The sequence below is a fragment of the Octodon degus genome, unplaced genomic scaffold (genome assembly GCF_000260255.1).
Source record: "Octodon degus isolate 3935 unplaced genomic scaffold, OctDeg1.0 scaffold00105, whole genome shotgun sequence".
Taxonomy (NCBI): domain Eukaryota; kingdom Metazoa; phylum Chordata; class Mammalia; order Rodentia; family Octodontidae; genus Octodon; species Octodon degus.
Window position 1 is genome coordinate 770,293 of NW_004524681.1, and position 21,519 is coordinate 791,811.

General features: G+C 54.7%; 1 protein-coding gene across 5 annotated transcripts in view; it reads left to right on the forward strand.

Annotated features, from left to right (window-relative positions):
* Positions 1-21,513, forward strand: part of Rab27a (RAB27A, member RAS oncogene family) — a 28,319-nt gene extending 6,806 nt beyond the window's left edge. For 2 of the 5 annotated variants that reach the window (XM_023724100.1, XM_023724102.1), the window contains exons 2-7: positions 4,872-4,950; positions 10,040-10,213; positions 14,113-14,198; positions 14,880-14,983; positions 16,390-16,513; positions 20,948-21,513. In XM_023724100.1, the coding sequence (XP_023579868.1) occupies positions 10,061-10,213; positions 14,113-14,198; positions 14,880-14,983; positions 16,390-16,513; positions 20,948-21,143 (663 nt within the window). In that variant the 5' untranslated portion in view covers positions 4,872-4,950; positions 10,040-10,060 and the 3' untranslated portion in view covers positions 21,144-21,513. Of the gene's footprint in view, positions 1-753; positions 897-4,871; positions 4,951-10,039; positions 10,214-14,112; positions 14,199-14,879; positions 14,984-16,389; positions 16,514-20,947 lie in introns of those variants that run through there. The other 3 variants (XM_023724101.1, XM_023724103.1, XM_004639042.2) reach the window with 3 other exon arrangements.
* Positions 21,514-21,519: the final 6 nt, after the last annotated feature.

Consider the following 21,519-nt stretch of genomic DNA (forward strand, 5'->3'; position numbering starts at 1 on the left):
CAAGGGTGGGTGGGCAGGTCTGCTCTGTGTCTGGGCAGTGGCTGGAGAGCTGGGGAGGCAATGTGGGGTGCAGCAGATGCATCACAGATGGGGGAGCAGCTGTGGGTGCTGGTCTCAGCCGCACGCTGAGTTCCTGATGGGTGCAGAGTGGAGCTCCTGGTGGGAGGAGGCAGTGTGGGGTCTCTGGGGAGTCTGAAGGGGAGGGATACGCCCTGTGTATGCCTCACCAAGAGCAAGTGGTGCGCTGTGGAGGGCGGGCCAGGGAGGCTAGGTCTGGGGCAGCTTGCTGAGTGGGTAGCTCATTGTGAGAGCCCAGACCAGGAACAGTGAAGAGCTGGCTGGGGATCCAAGGACTGGGTAGAGTTGGGGGACAGTGGGGAGGGGGAGGGGCGCTGTGCACTCAGCTAGGTGCTGGGGGAGTGGGCGGGCGTCCAGCCTCATCCAGGAGGACTTGGGAGCTGTCAAGGACAGCACCTGCCACCCCATCCGTCCGCAAGCACCACATCTGGGAGATGCAGGACTCACTTAGCCCCACAGCCTGGAGGACACCGACCCTTCCCAGAGGCTTGTTCAGGAAGCGAGTACTGTGCTCGCCTGGCCGGGGTGAGGGTCCAGCACTGGAAGAGGTTAATGTTCCTGGCTGGCTGCGCCAGGCAGCTGTGTCACCTGACCACAAGCAGGGCCGCATGACAGGCAGCTGACGCTAATGAGCTGGGTTTGAGCATCCGGAGGTGCCAGGCAGCTGCCCTCAGAGCCTCTTCGGGAATGGGTGAGAGCCTCCCCCAACTCCTCCAGCTCCCCATCCACACAGGCCCGAGTGGCCTGAGGACGCATGACTAGCCACTGCTGACTGTTAGTGCATCGGCAGCTCTGCAAGCCAGGTTTTCCCTGCTAAGGTACGCACTGCTTGGTCTTCGCTCCCTGCTGTCATGCTTTTGAGCTCTGCCTTGCCAGTATTGAGGGACTTAAACTGCACCGTTTATCCTAAAACATTGCCATGCTCAGAAGGCTCCTGGTGTCAGGTTGAAAGGGGTCCCTGTGGTGTCCCTGAGTGGGTGCTGATGCTGTGCCTGCTTCTCCTTTGCTCTTGGAGGCAGCCTCTGCCTCGGCCTGGAGGCCAGGCAGGTCCCTCGTGGGCGCCTGCCGGGTTGGGAGTGGACAGGCCTCGTGGGCCTGCAGTCCAACCCTGGCGAGCCCGAGCTGGGTCCAGGGCACCGGCCCAGCCGCCGCCACACCTCCTGGTGACGGTGCATGGTCAGGCTGGAGCAGCCTGGCTCTGCAGTTACTGGAAGCTGTGCGCTGTGCTCGCGGGGTCTGCACCAGGGCAGCTGAGCTCTGTTCTCCAGATGCTGTTGGGGACATCCACATAGCGGTCATGGCCATCGCGGAGAGGGTGCCTGGGCTCAAATCGCACTGCTGCCCTTGCTGGCTCTGCCATGTTGTGTGAGCGTCCTGGCCTTTCCCAGGCAGGGAAAGGTTGAGGATTGAATCTGAACCTGCACCCTGAGCCGCATCCCTAGCCCTCTGTATTTTTTAGTTCTCTCTTTTTTTCTGCGGAATCAGAGATTGAACGCAGGCCCTTGTGCTTGCCAGGCAAGCGCTTACTCTACTAAGCCTTCTCCCCGGCCCCTGTATTTCTGATATCAAGACAGGGTCTTTTTTTTTTTTTTTTTTTTTTCCGGAACCAGGGATTGAACTCAGACCCTTGCGCTTGCCAGGGAAGCGCTTATCCTACTGAGCCATCTCCCCAGCCAGGTGACCCATGCAGCCAGGCCAGGTGACCAGGTGGGGCAGGGGCCAGGGCCTGGGCGGAAGTGGCTGGGCAGAGCCACGCGCCCTGTCTCTGACAGTGACTGTGGTCCAGAGCCCCGAGGTGCAGGTGCCTAGCAGGTACGCAGGCAGCTGAGGACCCAGGTGTCCCCCACGTTCGTGCAGATCCCTGCACTCTCCTGCCCTATACTGTACCACTGTGCCTGGCTGAGGACTCTGGAGCTGGTGTCGTCCTTCCCAGAGCCCGGGGACTGTGGTGTTGGGGTCTCCACCTGGCCTGGTCCTGGGCTACCTTCTCTGCAGTGGCTTCTGCCTTCTCTGCAGTGACTGCTGCCCCTGTGTTGCTCTGTTGGGTCCCTGGTGTACAGTGCCAGGACAGCTGTGGGCATTGCCATGGCCCACAAAGTTCTCACAGGGGCCACTCAGTGACCGGGCGGGGCACACAGGGTGGTGCCAGGGAGGTGTCCTTGAGGCCAAAGTGGCCTGTGCAGCTGGGGAAGCTGGACAGATGGTAGGGTGGGCGCCCTTGCCTCTGGGCTCCAGTTGGCCCAGAGCCCCTCCTCCTGTGTCTGGTGGGCAGACACTTCAAGTGGACTCTGGCCCACACCTGTGAGAGTCCTCTGCCTCAATCGCCCAACTGCCACTGGGCGCTCTGGAAACTGAGGCTGGGCTCATGTGTGGGGGTGGGGGAACTAGCAGTGTGGCACCAGACACTGACCTGACTTGAGGGCCAGGCCCCGCTGCTGCCCTCACCTTGACTGCCTGCCCCCCGCCCGGCTTTGTAACACACCCGCCAGTGCCGTGGGGCCCTCGTTGGGAAAGTGTTCCTGGGCCAGCCCTTCCCTGGCAGGGGAGGCAGGTGCTCCCAGGGAGGGACAGCAACCCTCGGGAACGGGAGGCGTGGGGCCCTGTGCTCCGGTCCTTCTGTGCTAAGGGCAGAGGATCGCCACAGGGAGCAAGTGGCAGAGTTGTGGCCTGGGCCAGGCCTGTGTCTGTGCTGTGTCCCTTGGAGCCGGGGCACTGTGTGACACTGTTCCTGGTGATAGCGCCAAGTCCACTGTCATCCGTGACTCATCTTGCTTTCTCCCAGATGACGTCTCAGGTTGTGGCCAGCATGGGTCCCTGCCAGCTGTCCCCAACTGGGGACACAATCCTGGAGGTGTAGTGGTTGCTTATCAAATGCTGTGGAGTCCCCACCAAGTACAGCTTAATTTACCACCCGTGCAACTATCGGGGAGCCCAGGGCCCGTCGCGGTCACCTCTGGGTGGGATCAGCAGGGCGCAGGGGGAGCAGAGGAAGGAAGTGGCTGCAGGGCTAGTATCCGAGGACAGCCGCCGTGGCCAACGCAGCCAGGGACCCGGGACAAGCAACGCACAGGATGACAGTGTACAGGGCACAAGCAGCTGAGGGGAGACAGACGCACGGAGAGTGGCTGAGCACTTCGGGCCTGTGGAAGACCGCGCACACAGAGTGCCCTGCACCGGGCGACGCTGGCCAAGGGACTCCACGAGCACGCGGCTCGTGGCGGGGACAGGAGGCTGAGGCGCACCCACTGTCCTGGGCACCCTGTGAGTTCCTGGGCCACGGAGAGCACTCAGATAGGTGGACTGTGTGCTCTGAAACCGCTTCCGTCCCTGTGTCCTCAGTGGGTCACCAGCGGTTGGAGGTGGGGGATGCAGGACACAGTCCACTCATGCCTGGTGACGTCTGGCCTGCACACTCACACTCTTACATGTTCCCAGAGCCAGCGATGCGCTCAGAGGCTCCCGTGCCTGACAAGTAACGCGTTTCCAGCCTTGCCCTTCCCCAAGAGCCACACAAGTCCACTGAAGGCCCACGGCTGGTTTTGGTTTGGAAGGGCAGGCTGCTTTGTCTCTGGCCTGGCCTTCTGTGAAGTTCATAAATGCTTGACAACCAAGTGAGACAGCACCAGCCACAGCAACCCACGAGTGGAACTCCAGCTCCACAGCGCATGCCAGCACTTTCTCTTACGTGCGTGTTTCCGACAAAGAGCTTATCGATGAGAAGTAACAGAATGGTGACATCTGCTCCTTCCGGTGTCAGGAGCTTTCAGTTTTAAGAGCTGAATGCACGTGTGTCTGAGCTGCTTAGGGACACCTGGCTCTGTCCTGGTGGCCCGTTCGGGGACCCCAGTGTTTATGCAGCGATGGTTCTGTGTGAAACCCCTCCTGGCAGGGTTGTCAGTCAGGCAAGGGCTTCGTGGATACAATGCAATCCCAGAAGTGTCTTCAGAGTTCATAGAAAATATCAAGTTAGTCGAAGTTAAAGTCACTAAAAAAAGGTGCTTCTTCATGCTCTTTGCGCTGCAAGTTAGCATAAAGTAGCTTTTTGTGTGCACGAAACAGTCCCTTGGTTATTTTAGGTTTGTTGGGTCAACATGTCATTGTCTTCTTCAAAGCCTGTCTTGACTTTTGAACATTTTACTCAACCTAGATTCTAAATTCCTTGGCACCTGTAGCCTTCTGTCCTTTCTTTGGTTCGAGCCCCAGGATACAAGGTAATCTCTACACCATTGAGTGACATTTGCAGCCCCTTTTTAGCAACTTTATTTTTGACAGGGTCTCACTAAATCATCCACTTTGGTCTCTAACTTGTGCTCCTCATGCCTCAGCCTCCTGAGCAGCTGGCATTTCAGGTGCGTACCATCTCACCTGGCTTGTTCCCATTCCTGATGGCCCAGAGCGTCCTCCGAGATGCAGGACAAGATCGCTGATGCAGGGTTACCCACATCGTCCTGGCTAGGCTGTTCCCTCCACTCCCTCAAGGGCACAGTGTCCTCTCCTAGGGTGGTGCTGTGCTCGGTCCTCTCTTAGGACTGTGTGGCCATAAGTTCTGAGAACTTAGGCTGCCAGTTCTTCTTTCCCTTCAGTGACCTGAGTGTGGTGACCCTGTCCTGCTCAGGTCTCTGCAGCCATTGCAGGGCGTGTTGAGAACCTGTCACCTGAGCAGAGCCCAGGTGCATTCAGGATGGCAGGAGAGTTGTCTGGTACCAGCCGGCAGGCAGGCAGTGTCTGGGTCTGGAGGGAGCAGAGCAGGTCAGAGCCCTTGCCAGCGCTGAGCCTGGGTTTCACTATTCCAGGTGGAGCCTGGGCGAGATTCTCTTGCAGAAGCAGTGGATTTGCGATCAGCTGGCCTGGGGGACTCACAGGCAGTGAAAGGTGGGTGTGGCTGCAGGACTGGTGGCAGCAACCTCATGCAGAGCTGCAGCAGCAGCAGGGCTGGTGAGCTCATGCTCCTCGGAGCTTAGAGCCCACGCCACCCCTGAGTAGAAGAGGCAAGAATGCGTCAGAGCCAAACAACCAGGTGGCATCTCCCTGTCACTGCCCCATGGAGCGAGTCCACCTCAGGAGGCCCTCCTTGCACCTTCTGTGGGCCTGCGGCGACACTGGGGAGCACAGCGCCCCGCCCCTGCCCCTGTGGCAGTGCAGGCTCTGCTCTCCCGATCCCCACACCGGCCACGGCTACAGGGAGGACGTGTTGGCCGTGAGGATATCTACAGGCACTGGAACACTCGGAAACCACATTAACTCAACAGCACTTGAGGTTATTTTTGCCTCTGAAAATTTGTTACGCTGGATACCACCATTTGTTAACATTGGTCTTTTTACATGTTCAAAGGGCTGTCACAGTGTGGCAGCTGCACTGGTGCCAGCCACTCTGGGTAGATGCCACTGCCCAGGGGACAGTGGGGGCCCAGGGCTTGATGGAGGCCTGGAGGGGACACAGAGGAAGTGGCCTTCCCTGAAGTGGACCCTGAGATGAGAACTGTGGAGCGTTTCTGCCGTGTTGCTCACAGAGGAGGTCCTGGGGGAGAGAAGAGCTCTCCTTTGGGACTTGCTGCCCTTGCCGATGGCTGTTCCAGCGCCCACAGGAGGGCTCAGGTGGGTGCAGACCCTGGCCCCATATGAGTCCATGCCACTGGCCAAGCAGGGACCACACAGCTGAGGCTCGATGGACACGTGGCTCCTGAACCAGAGCGGTGCAGCAGAGGTGCTGGCTCCAAAGAAGGACAAGGGCACAGAAGTACTGAGTGCCAGCAGCAGAGGACTGGGCTGGGGTCCAGGCTGTCTCTCCTGGTGATTTCAGGCGTGCTTTTGCCTGTCTGGGTCTCAGCTGCTTCTGGAACAAAGCCCTGGATGGGCGGACAACTTGGAGCCCACAGAATCAGCAGAGGAGGCTCTGCGTCCTTCGGGGACCTGGGAGAGATGAGGTGATGCCTGAGTTTCTGTATGCTCGGGTCCTGTGTAAGGGTAGGTTTCAAGTGACAGAATTTCGGGTACTAACGGCAGCATTGCTGAGAAGGGCTGTATCAGAGCCGGCAGTATGCCAGCAGCTGGAACCAGAGGGAAGCAGGCTAGGGCCATGGTCATCCCCTTACCTGTGAACAAGTGTGTGTAAAGAATGTGGACCTACACAAGCAAAGTGGAAGAGCCGGGATGTGAACCCAAGCCAGAGGGCCACCACCTGGAGAGTGTCACTCCTCATGTGGTCTACGTCTTGCAGGAAGATCACCTTCCTGAGGGGTAACGAGCAGAGGAGATGGTGCAGGCCTGGCACTGTCGCTGTCAGCGCTGTCCAAGCCTTCCTTCCTTCAGTGTCCTCACTAGATATGGCGCTAGGGGAAAGCTTTCCCTGTCGAAGACTGGCTGTGCCATCCAGGGAACCTCAGAAAATTCCCCCAGATGACCATATGAGAGGGGATTCTCAGCTCAGAGTCGAAGATCGATGCCTGAAGCTTCATGGAGAATTTGGGGTGTGTGTGTGTGAGAGAGAGAGAGAGAGAGAGAGAGAGAGAGAGAGACAGACACACACACACAGACCAAGACCAACAGATAGATGTAGGGGGTGAGATCTCCCTGCTATTCTTGACCAAAGCCACTTCCCTCTTACTCCTGAAGAGAACAAGGACTCCCACCTGCTGAGCAGCCCCATCGCCCAGCAGCCTGTGAAGCAGTGTCTGGTTCCCACTGCTGTAGGTTAGTGTCTGAGGGCTGGGCAGACAGCTCAGTAGAATAAGTGCTTGCCTGGCAAGCGCAGGGTCCTGAGTTCAATCCCTGGTACTGCGCGCGCGCACACACACACACACACACACACAAGGGTAGTGTATGAGGGAGGAGCGGCCATGTGTGAGCTAAGGGGAACACCTCCCGCAGGTCCCGCTCAGAGGAGGCATTGGTGTGGCCCTAGCTTCTGGGCTCTCAGTGCCCCCTCAGGTTCTCCTAACTCTTGGCTTCAGGGCTGAGTGCTTCCTCTTGGCCTTTGGAAAAGAGGCTCCTGCCTGCCTGCCTGCGACCACGGACACTGCGACTTTACGGGACTTCCTGTGGCCCGGCCCTGACTGTGTGCACAGTGCCTGCTGGGCAGCCCTCTGAAGCGACTCTGCCATGTGTGTCGCCAACCTGAAGTGCACCGTTAGCACCTTCTCGACCTTTCTGGGAGATGCGCGCAGCGGTTTCCACGCAGCTGCGTCTCTCGTGACCCCCGTCCCATCAGCCTGTGAAAGCGAAGTGCAGCCGACTGTAGCTGCGCCCAGTGGCACACACTGTCTTCCCAGCACCCTGGAGGCTGAGGCAGGAGGAGTGCAAGTTCCTGTCCAGCAACTTAGTGACTTGGTGGGGTCTGATTTCAAAACAAATACAAAAAGGGCTGGGATGTAGCTCTGTGCAAAGGCCCTGGTTCCACCCTGGTTCAAAATAAAAAGATGCGATCCTCTTGGAAAGGGCTCAAGCACCATCAGCTGGTGGATGGATAAAGACGCTGTGGGGTTTTGTGCACGTGGAGTACCACCCAGCTATGAAGAACAGGCTTGAGATCGTTCTAGGTAAGTGAATGCACCTGGAGACCGCATTGTAAGCCGAATAAATTGGACACACGTGTAAATACGACGTTCTCCGGCAGGAGAAACCAAAAGTGGAAATAAGAACTGAAATGTGGAACAGATGTTGTGAAAAAGGCAGAACGCTTTCAGGGGCCGGGAGGTAACAAGGGAAATGACAAGTGAGAAAAGGAGAAGGAGCAGCCGAGTTGTTGTGAATGGGGAGGAGAAGGGCGTGAGGGGAGCAGAGGAGAAGAACCCAGGTGCAGCGCTTGCGGTGCAGATTCTCAGGTGAACGTGATCCTTACAATCTCAAACGTACCAGTAAAATCCGATTGGAGAAGACAAAGAAGTGGCAAGAATGATGGGATCAATGCATTTGAAGCAAGGGGATCTCTGGTGGGGGATTTACGGCAATGCGTCTTTTTTTTTTTTGGTGATACCAGAGACCAAACTCAGGACCTTGCGCTTGCCAGGCAAGCACTTATTCCACTGAGCTATCTCCCCAGCCCCTGGCAATGTGTGTTTAATGTTTTTTAACATAAAAAAAAGTTAAAAGGTCTTAAAGAATTAAATTTAGAGAATATGTGCACATTAGAAGTAATGAAATGTGCGTAAAGATAAAGTGACAGATACACAGTGAATACTATTCGTCCATGAAAAGCAGGAAGTCTTGGCATGGGCAACAGCGTGGGCCGCACGAGGGGTGGTAATGCTCTGCCAGGAAGGCAGGATCAGCACTGCCTGAAGGTGCCCCCAGCCCGAGGACCCAGGAGAGCAGGCGTGCGGCTCCCAGCTGGGGTGAGGCCCAGCCTAGAGCCGTTGGAGGAGACACCTGTGTCAGCGCTGTCTGAATGAAGCTGGCGCCTTCTCGGGATGCTCTACTGAGGGTTCCCGGAAGCCTGCACTTGCCGGCCAGGTGGTCATGAGGGTCCGGCACTCAGGGCCCTGAGGTGGCCCAGGCAGCGGAGCCACTGTCCTCACAGGCCCCAGCCTCCATCCCCTCCCACACCAGCAGCTCCACCCCTGCAGGTCCACTGTGGCGCAGGTAGGCTCTGGGCACAGAACTCTGGCTAGGAGTTTGTATCACAAGCTCTGAATTGGTTGGCTGGTGCACGTGGGAAGCACCAAACTGGCCTTTGGTCATCTGCTATTTACACCTCAGTGGTGAGCCATTGGGACAGCTGAACCCAGTTCTGGACGGTTCAGACAGGCTTGAGCCAGTTTTCCCAGTGTGGATGACTTGAAGGAGTCCCCAGCCATCTCACCTTACAAGAGCATGTGTGACGTGGTTGGAGGTGGATTTGGTTACCAGTACCAGCTGAATCAGTGAAGCGCTGCTCCATTTGGACCCCCACAAACCCGAGGTGGGGGCAGAGTCATCGGGTGTCTGCAAGCCAGATCGAAGCAATTAAAATGGGACTCTAATTTTTGGTTAGATTAATCTAGTTTGGGCCAAAGAAGTTTTATTTCAGTCAGAAGTACTTTTGTAGTTTTATGATTGAACCCTTTTTTGTAACAGTCTTGCTAGGTAGTCCAGCTGGCCTTGAACTTGTGGTGATCCTCCTGCCTCAGCCTCCTGAGTGCTGAGATCGCAGGTGTGCACCGCCATGCCTGGATGATTTACTTCAGTGCTTTAGGCATCACGGCCCTGGTCTGGCTGCAGCCTGAGTGGAAGACAGGGAGGAAGCGGGCAGCCTGGGGGAGCCGCCTGCCTGGGGTGGACAGCTGCTGGGTCAGCTCCGACAGGTGGGCGGAGGTGTCAGTGGTGACCGCGGTCTTCCCGGCACTGAGATGGGCGGAGGCGAGCAGCTGGCCTCCCGGGAGACCTTGTTTCCAGGTGCGCTGGCGTCTGGAGCCTGCGTTCTCTAGATGATAAAAGTACAGCATGACGGAGAGGACACGCGGTGAGGGGCCGCGGGACAGCAGTCCTGAGGCTGAGGAAGGAGGCTGGATGTGGCGCGGGCAGGGCCCCGGCGGACCTGGCTGGGCGGGCGCTCCGGAGACGCTGGCACGCGCCTGGCCAGCCCGGTGACTGCGGGGGCTCCAGCGCGTCTCCCGTGGGGCAGCCCGTCCGTCCGTCCGTCCGTCCGTCCGTCCGTCCGGGAAGGCACTGAGTCGGGTGTGGCAGCGAGCACGTGAATGAACGAGGCGGAGGCCGGGGCCACCTGGCGGGCGACACCGAGGAGGAGCAGCTGGCGCCCCGCCACGCCGCCACCGCCGCTCCCCGTCCTCTTGCCGGGTCCCCCACATTCACATCTTGGGTTTTGTCCCGAGGCACCGTGGTGGGAGGCTGGCTGTGCGCTAACACAGCAACCCTGGGGCCCTGCGACAGTGCACCCGGGACCCTCCTCAGAGCTGCTGGGTGGGAGCCGGCTGCCTGAGAGCTGCCTCTTCAGGGGGCTGAGCGCACGTTCACTTGTGTCTTGCAGGTGAACACTGGGCTCTTCACCATGTCTGACGGAGACTACGATTACCTCATCAAGTTCCTAGCTCTGGGCGACTCGGGGGTAGGGAAGACCAGTGTTCTCTGCCAGTACACAGATGGTAAATTTAATTCCAAATTTATCACCACGGTGGGCATTGATTTCAGGGAAAAGAGAGTGGTAAGTTCTGCGCCCTCCCTTACATGTACAGCGTCCCGCCAGTGTGCTGTCTGTCGCTGTGAGGGCAGGACGGGTGGGCGAGCCACGGCCTGGCAGCGTCCCCGACACGTGGAGCCCAAGCTGTGCCCAGCTCACCTGCCCGCCTGCCCGCTGAGTCCATGCACCTGCTTGACCCCCGATGCACATCTGTCAACCCCTTGCTCCTCACACCCTGGCTCTTCTTCCTTGGCCTTCTAGGTAGGAAACCAGGCCTGAGAGGCCAGGAGCCCGAGGTGGGGCGGGGACAGGGGGCTGTCAAAGATTTGAAGCCAGGCTAGGGAATAGCAAGACCTTGTCTCAAGGGATGGGCAGATGGCTCAGTGGAATACGTGCTAGCCTGGCAAGTGCAAGGTCCTGAGTTCAATCCCTGGTACCACCAAAAAAACAAAAAAAAGACCCATCTCAAAAGAAAGTTCACAAGGCCTGGGCTGTGGCTGTGTGGTACAGCGCTTGATTAGCAGACGTGGAAGCTGGGTCCAGTCCTCAGAACCTGACGACACAGCCAGAAAAGCAGAAGTAAGCCAAAGAGTAGCCGAAAGACATAAAGGTTAGAATGGAGATAAATGTTCTCTTCTTGAAGTTAGCTAAATTTTTAAGAAATGAAAGGGCAACTCTGCCAACAGTATGTAAATGAAAAGGTGGTAAAGAAATAACATAAAACTGCATGAAGCAAATTTCATAGGGTACAAGAGGTGTAGAAAGTCCTAGACACAAATGACTGAAATGGACTCGAGAAGAACCAGACCTACATAGACCTATGAGCCCTCGGTCAGCGGACAAGGAGAAGCCCAGGGCTTCCCACCCAGGAATCAAGGCAGTCCCACTCACAGCCTCGGGCAGGTGGGCGAGGTTGAGGATAGATAGCCTTAATAAAAGGGAAAAACCAGCACTGGAAAGCCACAAAATGTTGCTGAAAATATCTCCAAGGGTAGACGTGAGCAGCGGCTGCCCTGCCTGGGTCGGGAGGAAGGCCCCTCTGCACAGTGCCCTCCTGGGCACCGGAACCCTGGGGGCCATCCGGCTGGCAGCTCACCCTCAGCCCATGAGGCCAGCCCTGTCCAGGGGCGCGCTCGGGGAGGGGTATAGCCTCGCAGCTCAGAGCCACAGAAGTCACAGTCTGGTGCTGTGCTTGCTCACTTAGGGCCTAGGGTGCATTTTGTTTTACTTTTCTTAATTTTTTGTTTTAAATTTTATTTTAGGACAAGGTCTGTAGGGTCTCACTGTGTAGATCGGACTCATAGTGATCCTCCTGTTTACAGCCTCCCAAGTGCTGGGATTGAGCCCATGATGGAGGCACACGCCACTGTGCCCAGTCTCCATCGCTGTCGCAGCATGCTGCGGGGGGCGGGGCTGGCATGGCGGGCCCTAGGATGGGACTGCTGGCCCCCACGTCTGCCTAAGTAGGAGCTTTAATCTGCTATTTGGCCAGCCCTTACTTTTCTTTTTTAAAAATAATATATTTTTGAATTATCTTCTTCTGAGTAGTAAGGTTATCATCTTAATTTTTAACAATCTAGGTTTTAAAAAATTCTAATATATATATATGCTAAAGATTACAGGTGTGCTAGGCTTACAGGCATACACAATGTCCAGCCAATCTAGTTTCTTTTTTTTTTAAAGTTATTTATTTGATACAGGGTCTCATTACGCAGTTCAGACTGATAGTGATCCCCCTGTCTTAGCCTCCCCAGTGCTGGATTACAGGTGCACCACCATGCCTGGTTTTGGGACAGCTCAGTGCACCCAGAACAGCATGCAGTACTGGGATCGAACTTGGGTCCTTGCACTTGCCAGGCAGGCACTTAGACCACCAAGCTATCTCTAAACCCTCTAGTTTTTATTAATTATTAAATATTTTTTATTTTTTATTTTTATTTTTAAAACCTCGGTCTTCTATGATCTCATGTCCCTTGCTCTGGGTGTCATTGATCAGAAAATGCTACCGTTGTGCACTCCTTCTGGACCCTCAGAGCCTCATGCAGTTTTTGTTTATTTTTTGAGATTGGGTCTTGTTATGAAGTCCAGGATGGCCTTGAACTCCCAACGATCCTCTTAGCCTCCCAAGTGCTGGGATTACAGGGGTGTGCCCCACCCTGTGCCACAGCTATCTTTTAAACTGGAGTTGAGAAGAGTATTGCTGGCTTTGGCTTTGGCTTTGGCTTGGCCCCCACCCCCACTCTGTGTCCCCTCTCAAGGGTGGTTTTCAGTTATTTCCTATTGGGTAGCTCTGCCCACGAGGAACACTTACTTGTTTGAAAACATTTTACTGTCTGCTTCAATTTTAGAGCATAGCAAGGAAAGATACAGAATTCTTGCTCAATAGTTTTTTTCAAGCACTTTGAAAATCTGCAAATAATAAGTGATCTCTTGCTTCCCTTTTAAGGGGCTTTGACAGCGCGTTTGTTGGTCTTTCTAGGGCACTCCCCCTTTCCTGATGCTCCTTGTTTCTCCTGCTTGCTGCTTCTGAGCAAGGTTTCAGAGGTTCACGCTCACGCATGGCCTGCCTTTCTGCGGCCGAGCCCCTTAGGGGACTTGGCATCCAGATCGTCTGTCCCTCTTTTCTTTCTTCCAGGGAGATGGCTCAGTAGAATAAGCGCTTGCCTGACAAGTGCAAGGGCCTGAGTTCAATCCCCGGTTCTGCAAAAAAAAAAAAAAAAAGGAATCTTAGTCTGGGGTGTTAAGCCAGGCCCTTCGCCCTCACACTGAGCTCTGTCCTCAGCCTTTTTTTGAGGAGGGTCTTGCCCAAGTTCACAGGCTGGGCTTGACCTTGCGACCCCTGCCTCAGTCTCCTGGAGTGCTGGGGTAGCAGGCCTGCCCCAGTGAGTCCAACTTCTATTCCTCCTACCTTTAAGTGTCACCCTGTTGTTAGTCAGCCACTGGGTTGGGTTGGTTTGCATTCTTTGGCATCGTGGTTCTTTGGATGCACTTGGGCGTGCTGAAGTCTTTGTCTCTGACCAGCTTCGGTTTCTTGCTTTTCCCTACGTACAAGGCTGCTTTCCTCCCCACTTGGTGTCTGCTAAGTTTTCTTCACTCAGCAAGAGTGTCGGGGCTCTCAGAGGTGAGAGCTCATAGCCCTGCTGCCCCAGTGAGTGTAGGGCTCCGCAAATGAACAACTTCGATGAATATTTGGCAGCAGCAACAGTCCCATGGTCAGTGCCCTCCCGAAGCATTTTGGGCTGACTTCTTCTGCCTCACTGCGACTCTTCTTGGGAGATACTCGTCCTGATAATAGGCGTCACAGGGACAGGACTGTCCTCCCCGTGAAGACCTGGGGGCTTTCCGACCAGTCTACTATCTGCACTGGCTGCAAGTGTCTGCTGGCTTTGACAGCTGCTTTGGCCCCAGGTGATGGGGTTAGCACCAGGCAGGGCACGTGAAAGCTCTGCAGAGCCTGCCTTCTACATGGCCATTTTCCTTGAAGCCAGGCCCCTGGGAAAGCCGAAGGCTTTCTGTCCAAGTTGGTTCTGTTTCTGCCAATGTCATCATCACTATTTTGCGGAAGAGGTTTTTGGAATGCCTTTCCTGCAGTTCCAAAAGTGAACAACATGGTTTTAAAGGTGCCCTTTAAGGCTGGGGCAGGAGAGCCTCAAAAGCAGAATTTGTGAAACTAGTGACCAGGGGCCACTGGAGCGGCCAGCTGTCTTTACCTAGATTATCTCTGTGTTTGTGGCATGTTTGTAAAGCACAGGATGCACATGCCTTTGACATGGCTGTGTGTTATTCCAGTGTCACTGTCCCACCTACACACGAGTGTGGCCGTTCTTGGAGTGCTGAACAGTGTGTGTGCTCGGGGTCTCTGCTGGGTGCAGCCGGGGGCGGGCAGGCGGCTCTATCATCTCCTCCCCACTCTGCCGTTCCAGGTGTACCGAGCCACTGGGCCTGATGGAGCTGTGGGCCGGGGCCAGAGGATCCACCTGCAGCTATGGGACACAGCTGGCCAGGAGAGGTGCATGGCTTGGGCTGTGGGAGGAGCTGTGGTGTCCCGAGAAGATGGGGCTTCCTTCTGCAGGTCGCCTTCCTCTGGACGCACGCCTTGCCCAGGGTTGTTCTCTGTGGGCCTGCAGGAGGGCTCCGCACTGTCTCCCTGGCATTGGGGGTCGTGGCCCGAGGCCCCACTGAGGCAGCCCACAGGAAGCCGGCCGCAGACACTGGCAGGTGTCTCAGAACCCTCCTCACCTGGCTTTGGTTCTCACCCCCTCTTTTGGAGACCAAGTCTGTGTGGAGCAGTATGGTCCTGTCTCAGGAGTCCTGCATCACTGTCCCTTGGCTCAGCCTGCCTGCCCTGTACCTGAGGCAAACCCCTCAAGCGTCCTGTTACTTCATGTTTAACTACGTGGATTTTCTCTAAAAATAAGGGCTCTTTATTAAAATATCAGTGAAAAATAGTCGAGAAGACCTGAGATTGCAGGCTAATGGATGACAATGCCAGCGTTCTCTCCCTGGGAGCAGGGCCCCGAGAGGCGTGCACTGAGGGCCGGGGTTGAGGGGCCTGTCGATGTTGGTGCATCCTGCTGAAGGCTTCAGGCCTGTGGCCCCAGCAGGCCATGGCAGGCGACGACTCCTGACGCTGCTAAGCGCTCTGCTCTGTCATGGCCTGGAGCGTGACTGGTCTGTCTTGTGTCCCCAGGTTCCGCAGCCTGACCACAGCATTCTTCAGGGATGCCATGGGCTTTCTTCTGCTCTTTGACCTGACCAACGAGCAGAGCTTCCTGAATGTTCGAAACTGGATAAGTGAGTGCTCCTCTCCCTCCCAGGTGCCTGCTTCCAGCTGCCTCTGTCCTCAGTTGTCATGGAGGAGCCCCTGCCTCAAGTGCTGTCTAAAAGGACAAGGTTTAGTCAGACGTGTTGGGGTGCCCCTGTAGCCCCAGCAGTCTGGGAAGCTGAGGCAGGAGGGTCACAAGCTCAGCCCAGCCTGAGCAACTTAATGAGACTCTCTTAAAAAAATAAACAGGGTGTGGATTCATTTCAGCGTGAGGGTGCTGGTTCAAGCTCCAGTGCCCAAATGAAACAAGATGAGGTGTTTTGTTCAGAGCCTGAGGTGACTGCAGCCCCGGCCGGCCTAGGTGCGGGGCACAGCATGTGCTCCGGTTCTGCCCTGCACGGCGACATGCCCGTCCCAGAGGAAGCCGAGCCCGGGTTAGCCCTGCTCAGGCACCTGCGCACCGCTGTGTTGGTCAGAGCTGCTGCTGGCCTGGGCCTCACTGGGTCTGCTGCTTGCACTAGCACTTGGGGTGGCCTTGGTCATCTCTGTCCCGCTACTCTCTGCGTCCCACAGGACAGGAGCAGCTTGGGTTGCTGGTGCAGGAATGGAACCGCAACTGGGCAGGGCCGGGGCGCAGGGCAGAGCTGGCCTGGGAGGGGTGGGCTGCCCCCGCTGTGCCCCGCGCCCCGCCCTTGTTCGCGGGAGCCCTTCCTGTGGCCGGTGGAGACCGAGTCTCCACACCCCATCTATGGGCTCACGCAGGCGTGCACGGCGCACTGAATTGCTACTCTCCCTCCCTTTATTTATTCTGCTGACCCTCTCTCCACACCCAGCCCTGTGTTCTAACCCATAAGGACTCTGCTTACTTTCTAACACTGCCCCTTCATGTAGCCCTGGGAGGAGGAGAGTGCGCCCCTCCGGCCCACCATCTCTCTCTCCCTGCCAGCCCTGCTCCTGCCGTGTTGGTGGACGTTGGTAGTGAGTTCTCTGTCCTGTGAGCACTTTCAGTTCCTGACCAGCCTGCATTTTACATGAGTAATTCATAGCTTGGTAGAGAAGGTTAGAAAAAAGCCTCAAGACTCTCCAGACTGAGCTCTTCCCTGGCAGCCTTGCTGGGTGCTTGCAGAAGGCTTGGACGACTGTGCCGGGTGGCTCGGTCCCACATCCCCTGGGTCACCCCTGATGTTCCCACAGCACCCTGCTTGGGTAGGATCTGGGACTGTGCACTTCCCACCAGCTCTCAGGCCCCCTGGAAACTGGGAGTTAACTCAGTCCTCTCCTCCTCTGAGAGGGGAGTGCTGTCCCCGCTGCCCACACCTGGGGAAACTGAGGCAGGCAGGCAGCACCTTGCTGAGGGTCACCAGTAGTGAGTAGCAGAGTGCTGGTGCTCTTGAGTGCCCGTCATGTTTCCTGAACACATCTCTTCTGTCTGCAGGCCAGCTGCAGACGCATGCGTACTGTGACAACCCTGACATTGTACTGTGTGGCAACAAGAGTGACCTGGAGGACCAGCGGGCAGTGGAGGAGGAGGAGGCCAGGGCCCTGGCTGAGAAATATGGGTGAGCATTTTGGAGCAAAGTCCAGAGGGAAGTTTCAGTATAACCGTGAGCACGTGAAGGGTACTGAAAAAGAGTAAAGCATTAAATGAAAGGCTCCGCTGTGGGCCGGGGTGGGGTAGAGGACCCGCTTTGCCCACTGGGAGCACATGGAGTGGATCCACAGCTGAGGCAGGCACGAGCGTGCACACGTGGCCGCTTGCCCGTGTGAGTGCCTTGCACAGGCGAGCTCTCTGCATCTGGGCGCAAGGATGCGCAGGGACGGGAGTGCGCTGTCGGTGCTGACTAGGGGGCTCGCCGGTCACTCTCCTGTGACACAGATGGGGTGCGGGCCAGGTCGGCGCCACGACCTCCTCTGTGATGTCCCTGAGGCTTCATCTGCAGAGGGCAGGTGATGACACCGAGTCCTCCCGCGGCTCTGGATTCAGAGCTGGGGAAGAGGAGAAGCGCAAATGTGACCAAAGCGCGACAATGGGGTGCATCTGTGTGCCAACTGTGGGTGAGACCAGGCATCTCTGGAGTGGACAGGAACCCCACTATCTCAGCAGGCTGCCCGGGGTCACTGCAGGGGCTTGGTGTGGCCCCAAGGGGCCTGGGCATAGGGCAGCAAGGTGCAGATCTGACAGCCTATTTGGAAACTTGTCACATCTCACTTGGCTTGCTGGACTCCCAGCACCTCCTCCAGCAGGTTTTAAACCCCATGATTTGGTCACAGCCAAGGGTGCAAGGCAGCAGTGTTGGCGGAGCCAGGGCAGCCGGCAGGAAGGGCATCGGGTAGTGCCCCAAAGACCTCCTGGGTCTCACTCTTCGAGGGACCTGACGTCCCGGCCGTGGGCCAGGGCCTCCTGCATGCTTGTGGTCGCCCTGGGCAGCGCCTCCTGGAGTCCTGACCTTCTAGTCTGCGGGAGTAGGTAACAGAAAGAACCCATCTAGAAGTGGGCTGGGCCCTGGGCGTGAGCTCTGGGCCTGGAGGTCAAGAGCTGCAAAGGATGCTACGCTTCTTGGTTTAAAGTTGCTTATCATTTAAAAAAATTATTTTAAAATTTGTGGTTAGTCTATTTTAAAAACACGTTAAAATTAGTCGTCTGCATGTACTCTGGACGGCCATTCTGTCTTTGGCAAAACTGCTCTGCAAGTGTCCCGCTAGCGCCACCACGTGGACAGAGGGGACAACAGCGTCTCCTGGGCTAGAGCAAGGACTGTTGGAGCCAGCGGCAGCGTTCTGTAACCCTAGCTGCTGCGCAGAGGGCTGAGGCAGGAGGGCTGCACGTTTAGGCTGGCCGGGCAAAATAAAGTTGAAAAGGGCTGGGGATGCAGCTCAGCACTACCTTCCAGTACTAAAAGTGGGGAAAAGAGCACAGGTGTAAAAACAAACAAACAAAACCCCCCAGGTGTGTGGCCTCTCATCCTCTTGAAGTCAGGCTAGGACCAGGTGCACATTTCTGTCCTCTCCCGGGCAGTCGTCACTTGGGTCGCCTGAGGACCTCACCCCAGGCCTCCACATTCACAGCAGGGCTCGGGGGCCTGGCCCCTGCCCCTCGTGTGCTGTCGGAGAAGCAAGGCCTGGCTGCTCTGAACCTCTGAGGAGGTCTTGAGGTCCTGCTGCCTCAACCTCCCACGGTGCAGGGACTGCAGTTGTGTGCACCACGCCAGGCTTGCTATTTTTTCCTGTTATTTCTGAGAATTTCTGTTTATGCACTATGTCTATGTGCGTACCAACTGGCCTGAGGAGTTGCCTGGATGGCCGGGATGTGGCCTCGCTTGTGGGGGTGTGGCGCAAGCATCTGTTCGGGCTGCTCCTCACCCTTCAGCTGTGTTTATAACACACGCAATGGTACCAGAGTTTTACTTGCATTACTGAGACTTTAAACTTTTCCCATTTAAGATTTCTATTTTAAGAAATTCTTCCTATTGTCATAAAAGATAATCTCTTATGTTTTCTCCCAAAAATTTTCAAAATTTGCTTTTCCTGTAGAGAAATTTAAATTTTCTGTATCAAGAATTAAATTTTGGGCTAGCCAAATAGTTCAGTGGATTAAAGCGCCTGCAAGCGGACACTGGGGCCAGGGATTTAATCCCCAGGCCTGCCATGCTGGCCCCACCCCGGGGCTCCTGAGAGGGCAATTGAGACTGGGCGTGGTGGCACACGCCTGTAATCCCAGCTCTTGTGAGGTTGTGAAGAGGCAGATTACTACAAGTCCAATCTAGTAGTGAGACCCTGAACACCCTGTAGACCCTTCCCTAATTACAAAGAAAAAAAATTCATCCAGCAATTGGGAGGCTGCAGCAGGTGGATCACCATGATTTTGAGACCATCCTGAACTATGTAGTAAGACCCTGTTTCAAAAAACAACAAAAGGGCTGGGAGATGGCTCAGTGGAATAAGCGCTTCCCTAGCAAGTGCAAGGGCCTGAGTTTAATCCCTGGTTCAAAGAAAAAAAAATCTTAAAATAAAAAACATGTATTCTCTGAATATGAAATTTTTTTCAAGAGAAAAATGGCCTCATTTTTGGAAGTGGCTAAGATGTCTGGTTCGGCTGTAGCTCCTGGGAAGAGCAGAGTGGGTTGTTCTGCTCTATTGTTCCTCGTGCCTGAGCGCCCTGGGTGGGTGATGTCCCTGCTGTCTTTTTCTTGAACTTAACCACTGACATTGTCTCCCTAGTATAAGAACTCAAAAGAGGAATTACATATACAAAGGTACAACACAAAAGGAAAGCGAGAACTTGAGGAGTGGACAACGAGGAGTGGGCAAGGAGAAAAGCTGGGAAACAGGACAGGGCAAAGCCATGCCCCTGTACTTGTACGCAGGAGATGGGTGGGGCAGTGATCCTGGAGGACATCAGCAGGTTTTTGAGACTAGCGGTTGGCTGGTGAGACGCTCACCCTGACTAACTGTATATGCTGGTGCCCGTGAGCCAGGCGGCTGCACTGAGGATGGCGATGTGTAACAGAGGGGTCACCCTTGGAGTGCCTGCCATCCTGGTCTTCTAAATATGCACTTCTTGTCATGACATACCACTTATTGCCATACTGTCTCTCAAGTAAAGGTTTTATTTATTTTTATTTTTTTCTTTTAAAAGAAAGGTAATAAATGAAAAAAAAGACGAATAAAAAAATCACAGGTCTGTCCTGTTACAATGCTGTATATGGTTAGATTTCTAAATTTCTTTGTAAAAATATGTAAATGCTTACTTCTAGTTTTTAAAAATTATTTTACCTTCATATTCTGTAAGGACTTAAAGTTCAACATATCAATATTTGAGGGTCGGGGAGATGGCTCAGTAAGGGCCTGAGTTCAATCCCTGGTTCCGCCAAAAATAAAACAAAAGAAACAAACAAACAAAAAATATTTGATGGAAAATACCTGTTCCATGATGTGCCAAAGATGTTTGATATTTAGACAGATAGGGTAAACCAAACTGCATATATTGCAGGTTAATAATAAGCTTCTCTTCTGGAGGGCTAACAACCTAAGTTAGCAGATCAAAATTGGAGAATAGGAAGTGCTGCAAGGTCAGCCAAACTTTTGGCGCTAGCCTTTCAAGGTCAGTGAAGACTGGGGACATAGGAGAACCTGTAACGTAACACCATTTAACTCAGTTGTGTCCCAAATTTTCTGATCAAGGAGATTATGGAGCCACAGAGGAATGTGATCGATGATGTAGAGTGTGCCTGGGGAGAGTCACATGGAGAGAAAAAACATTTTCTCAGGCTTTCACAGAGAGCAAATTGGTCAAGCAATGGCCGTGACTCATCCACATGGCTGACACTGACAAAGGTTCTACAATCTGAGGTACAGGATCTCAGGATAAATCCTGAGGGGATTTCACTGACCTTATCAGACCCAAAAGCTACAACTCTTGTTGTATAGGTCTTGCTATATCTTGGTCTTAACCAGCCAGCAAAAAAGTATAAAAATGAGGTATATAAAGTAAAGCCATATTAATACAATGAGCTGTAAAAGGCTCAAGTCAATAACTTCTGAGGATGACCCACTAATGTCATAGACTGCTAGACAGTGTTGGATTGTTTAGCTGAATTCAAACACCTTAGTATTTAGATGCCAATGGAATACCCACCTCTGACAGGACTAAACAAGAAAAAGGGGATACAAAGGAAGGACCATTTTGTATTTATATATACGAAATAGTTAAGATAGGATATACAGCTACTTTCACTCATTTCAATGAGCAGAAAGATGTGTACCAACGGTGTTTGGACAGGATATCCTGTCTGCTTCTTGTACTATGGATGACCACTAAGAAGATAACAATATACACTGTATTGATTATTGAAACTGTCCTATTAATCAGCTTTGAAACTGTCTCATTTTTGTTTCTCAATAAAATTAAAATAAATGAAATTCCAGCACCAAAAAACCCAAAACACTGACATAGAGACTGTGGCCTGTTCTCACTGGGCTGTCTCTGTCCACAGCATCCCCTACTTTGAGACGAGTGCTGCCGATGGGACGAACATCAGCCCCGCCATCGAGGCCCTGCTGGACCTAATCATGAGGCGGATGGAGCGGAGCGTGGACAAGTCCTGGATTCCCGAGGGCGTCGTGCGCGCCAACGGTCACTCCTCTGCCGATCAGCTCAGTGAGGACAGGAAGGCGGGGTGCAGCTGCTGAGCATGGCGGGACGGCCGTGTGCGACGTGTGGTCCTGAGATGTCAGGCAAACCATTTCTCAGCAGCCCCTCAGACCTCATAACAAATCGCCCGCTTTTTAATGTCTGCAGCTTTGTAAATATGTCTTGAAGATTCAGCCAGAGCAGTAGCTCTCAGGGTCCCAAGTGCCTTATAGACAAGCCCTCAGCTCCCGGGTGGTGGCCAGGCAGGGACCCAGGGTTTTGCAGGGTGAGTTCCTGTTGTATGGGACATTGTCACTGGCCCTGACAAGGAAAGACCCCAGCTGTCCTATTCAGAGCTTAGATGTGATCAGAGTGCTGAATCCAAACTTAAAACCTGCACCGTAGGTGACCTTCTCCACTGCCACCGTGGCCACG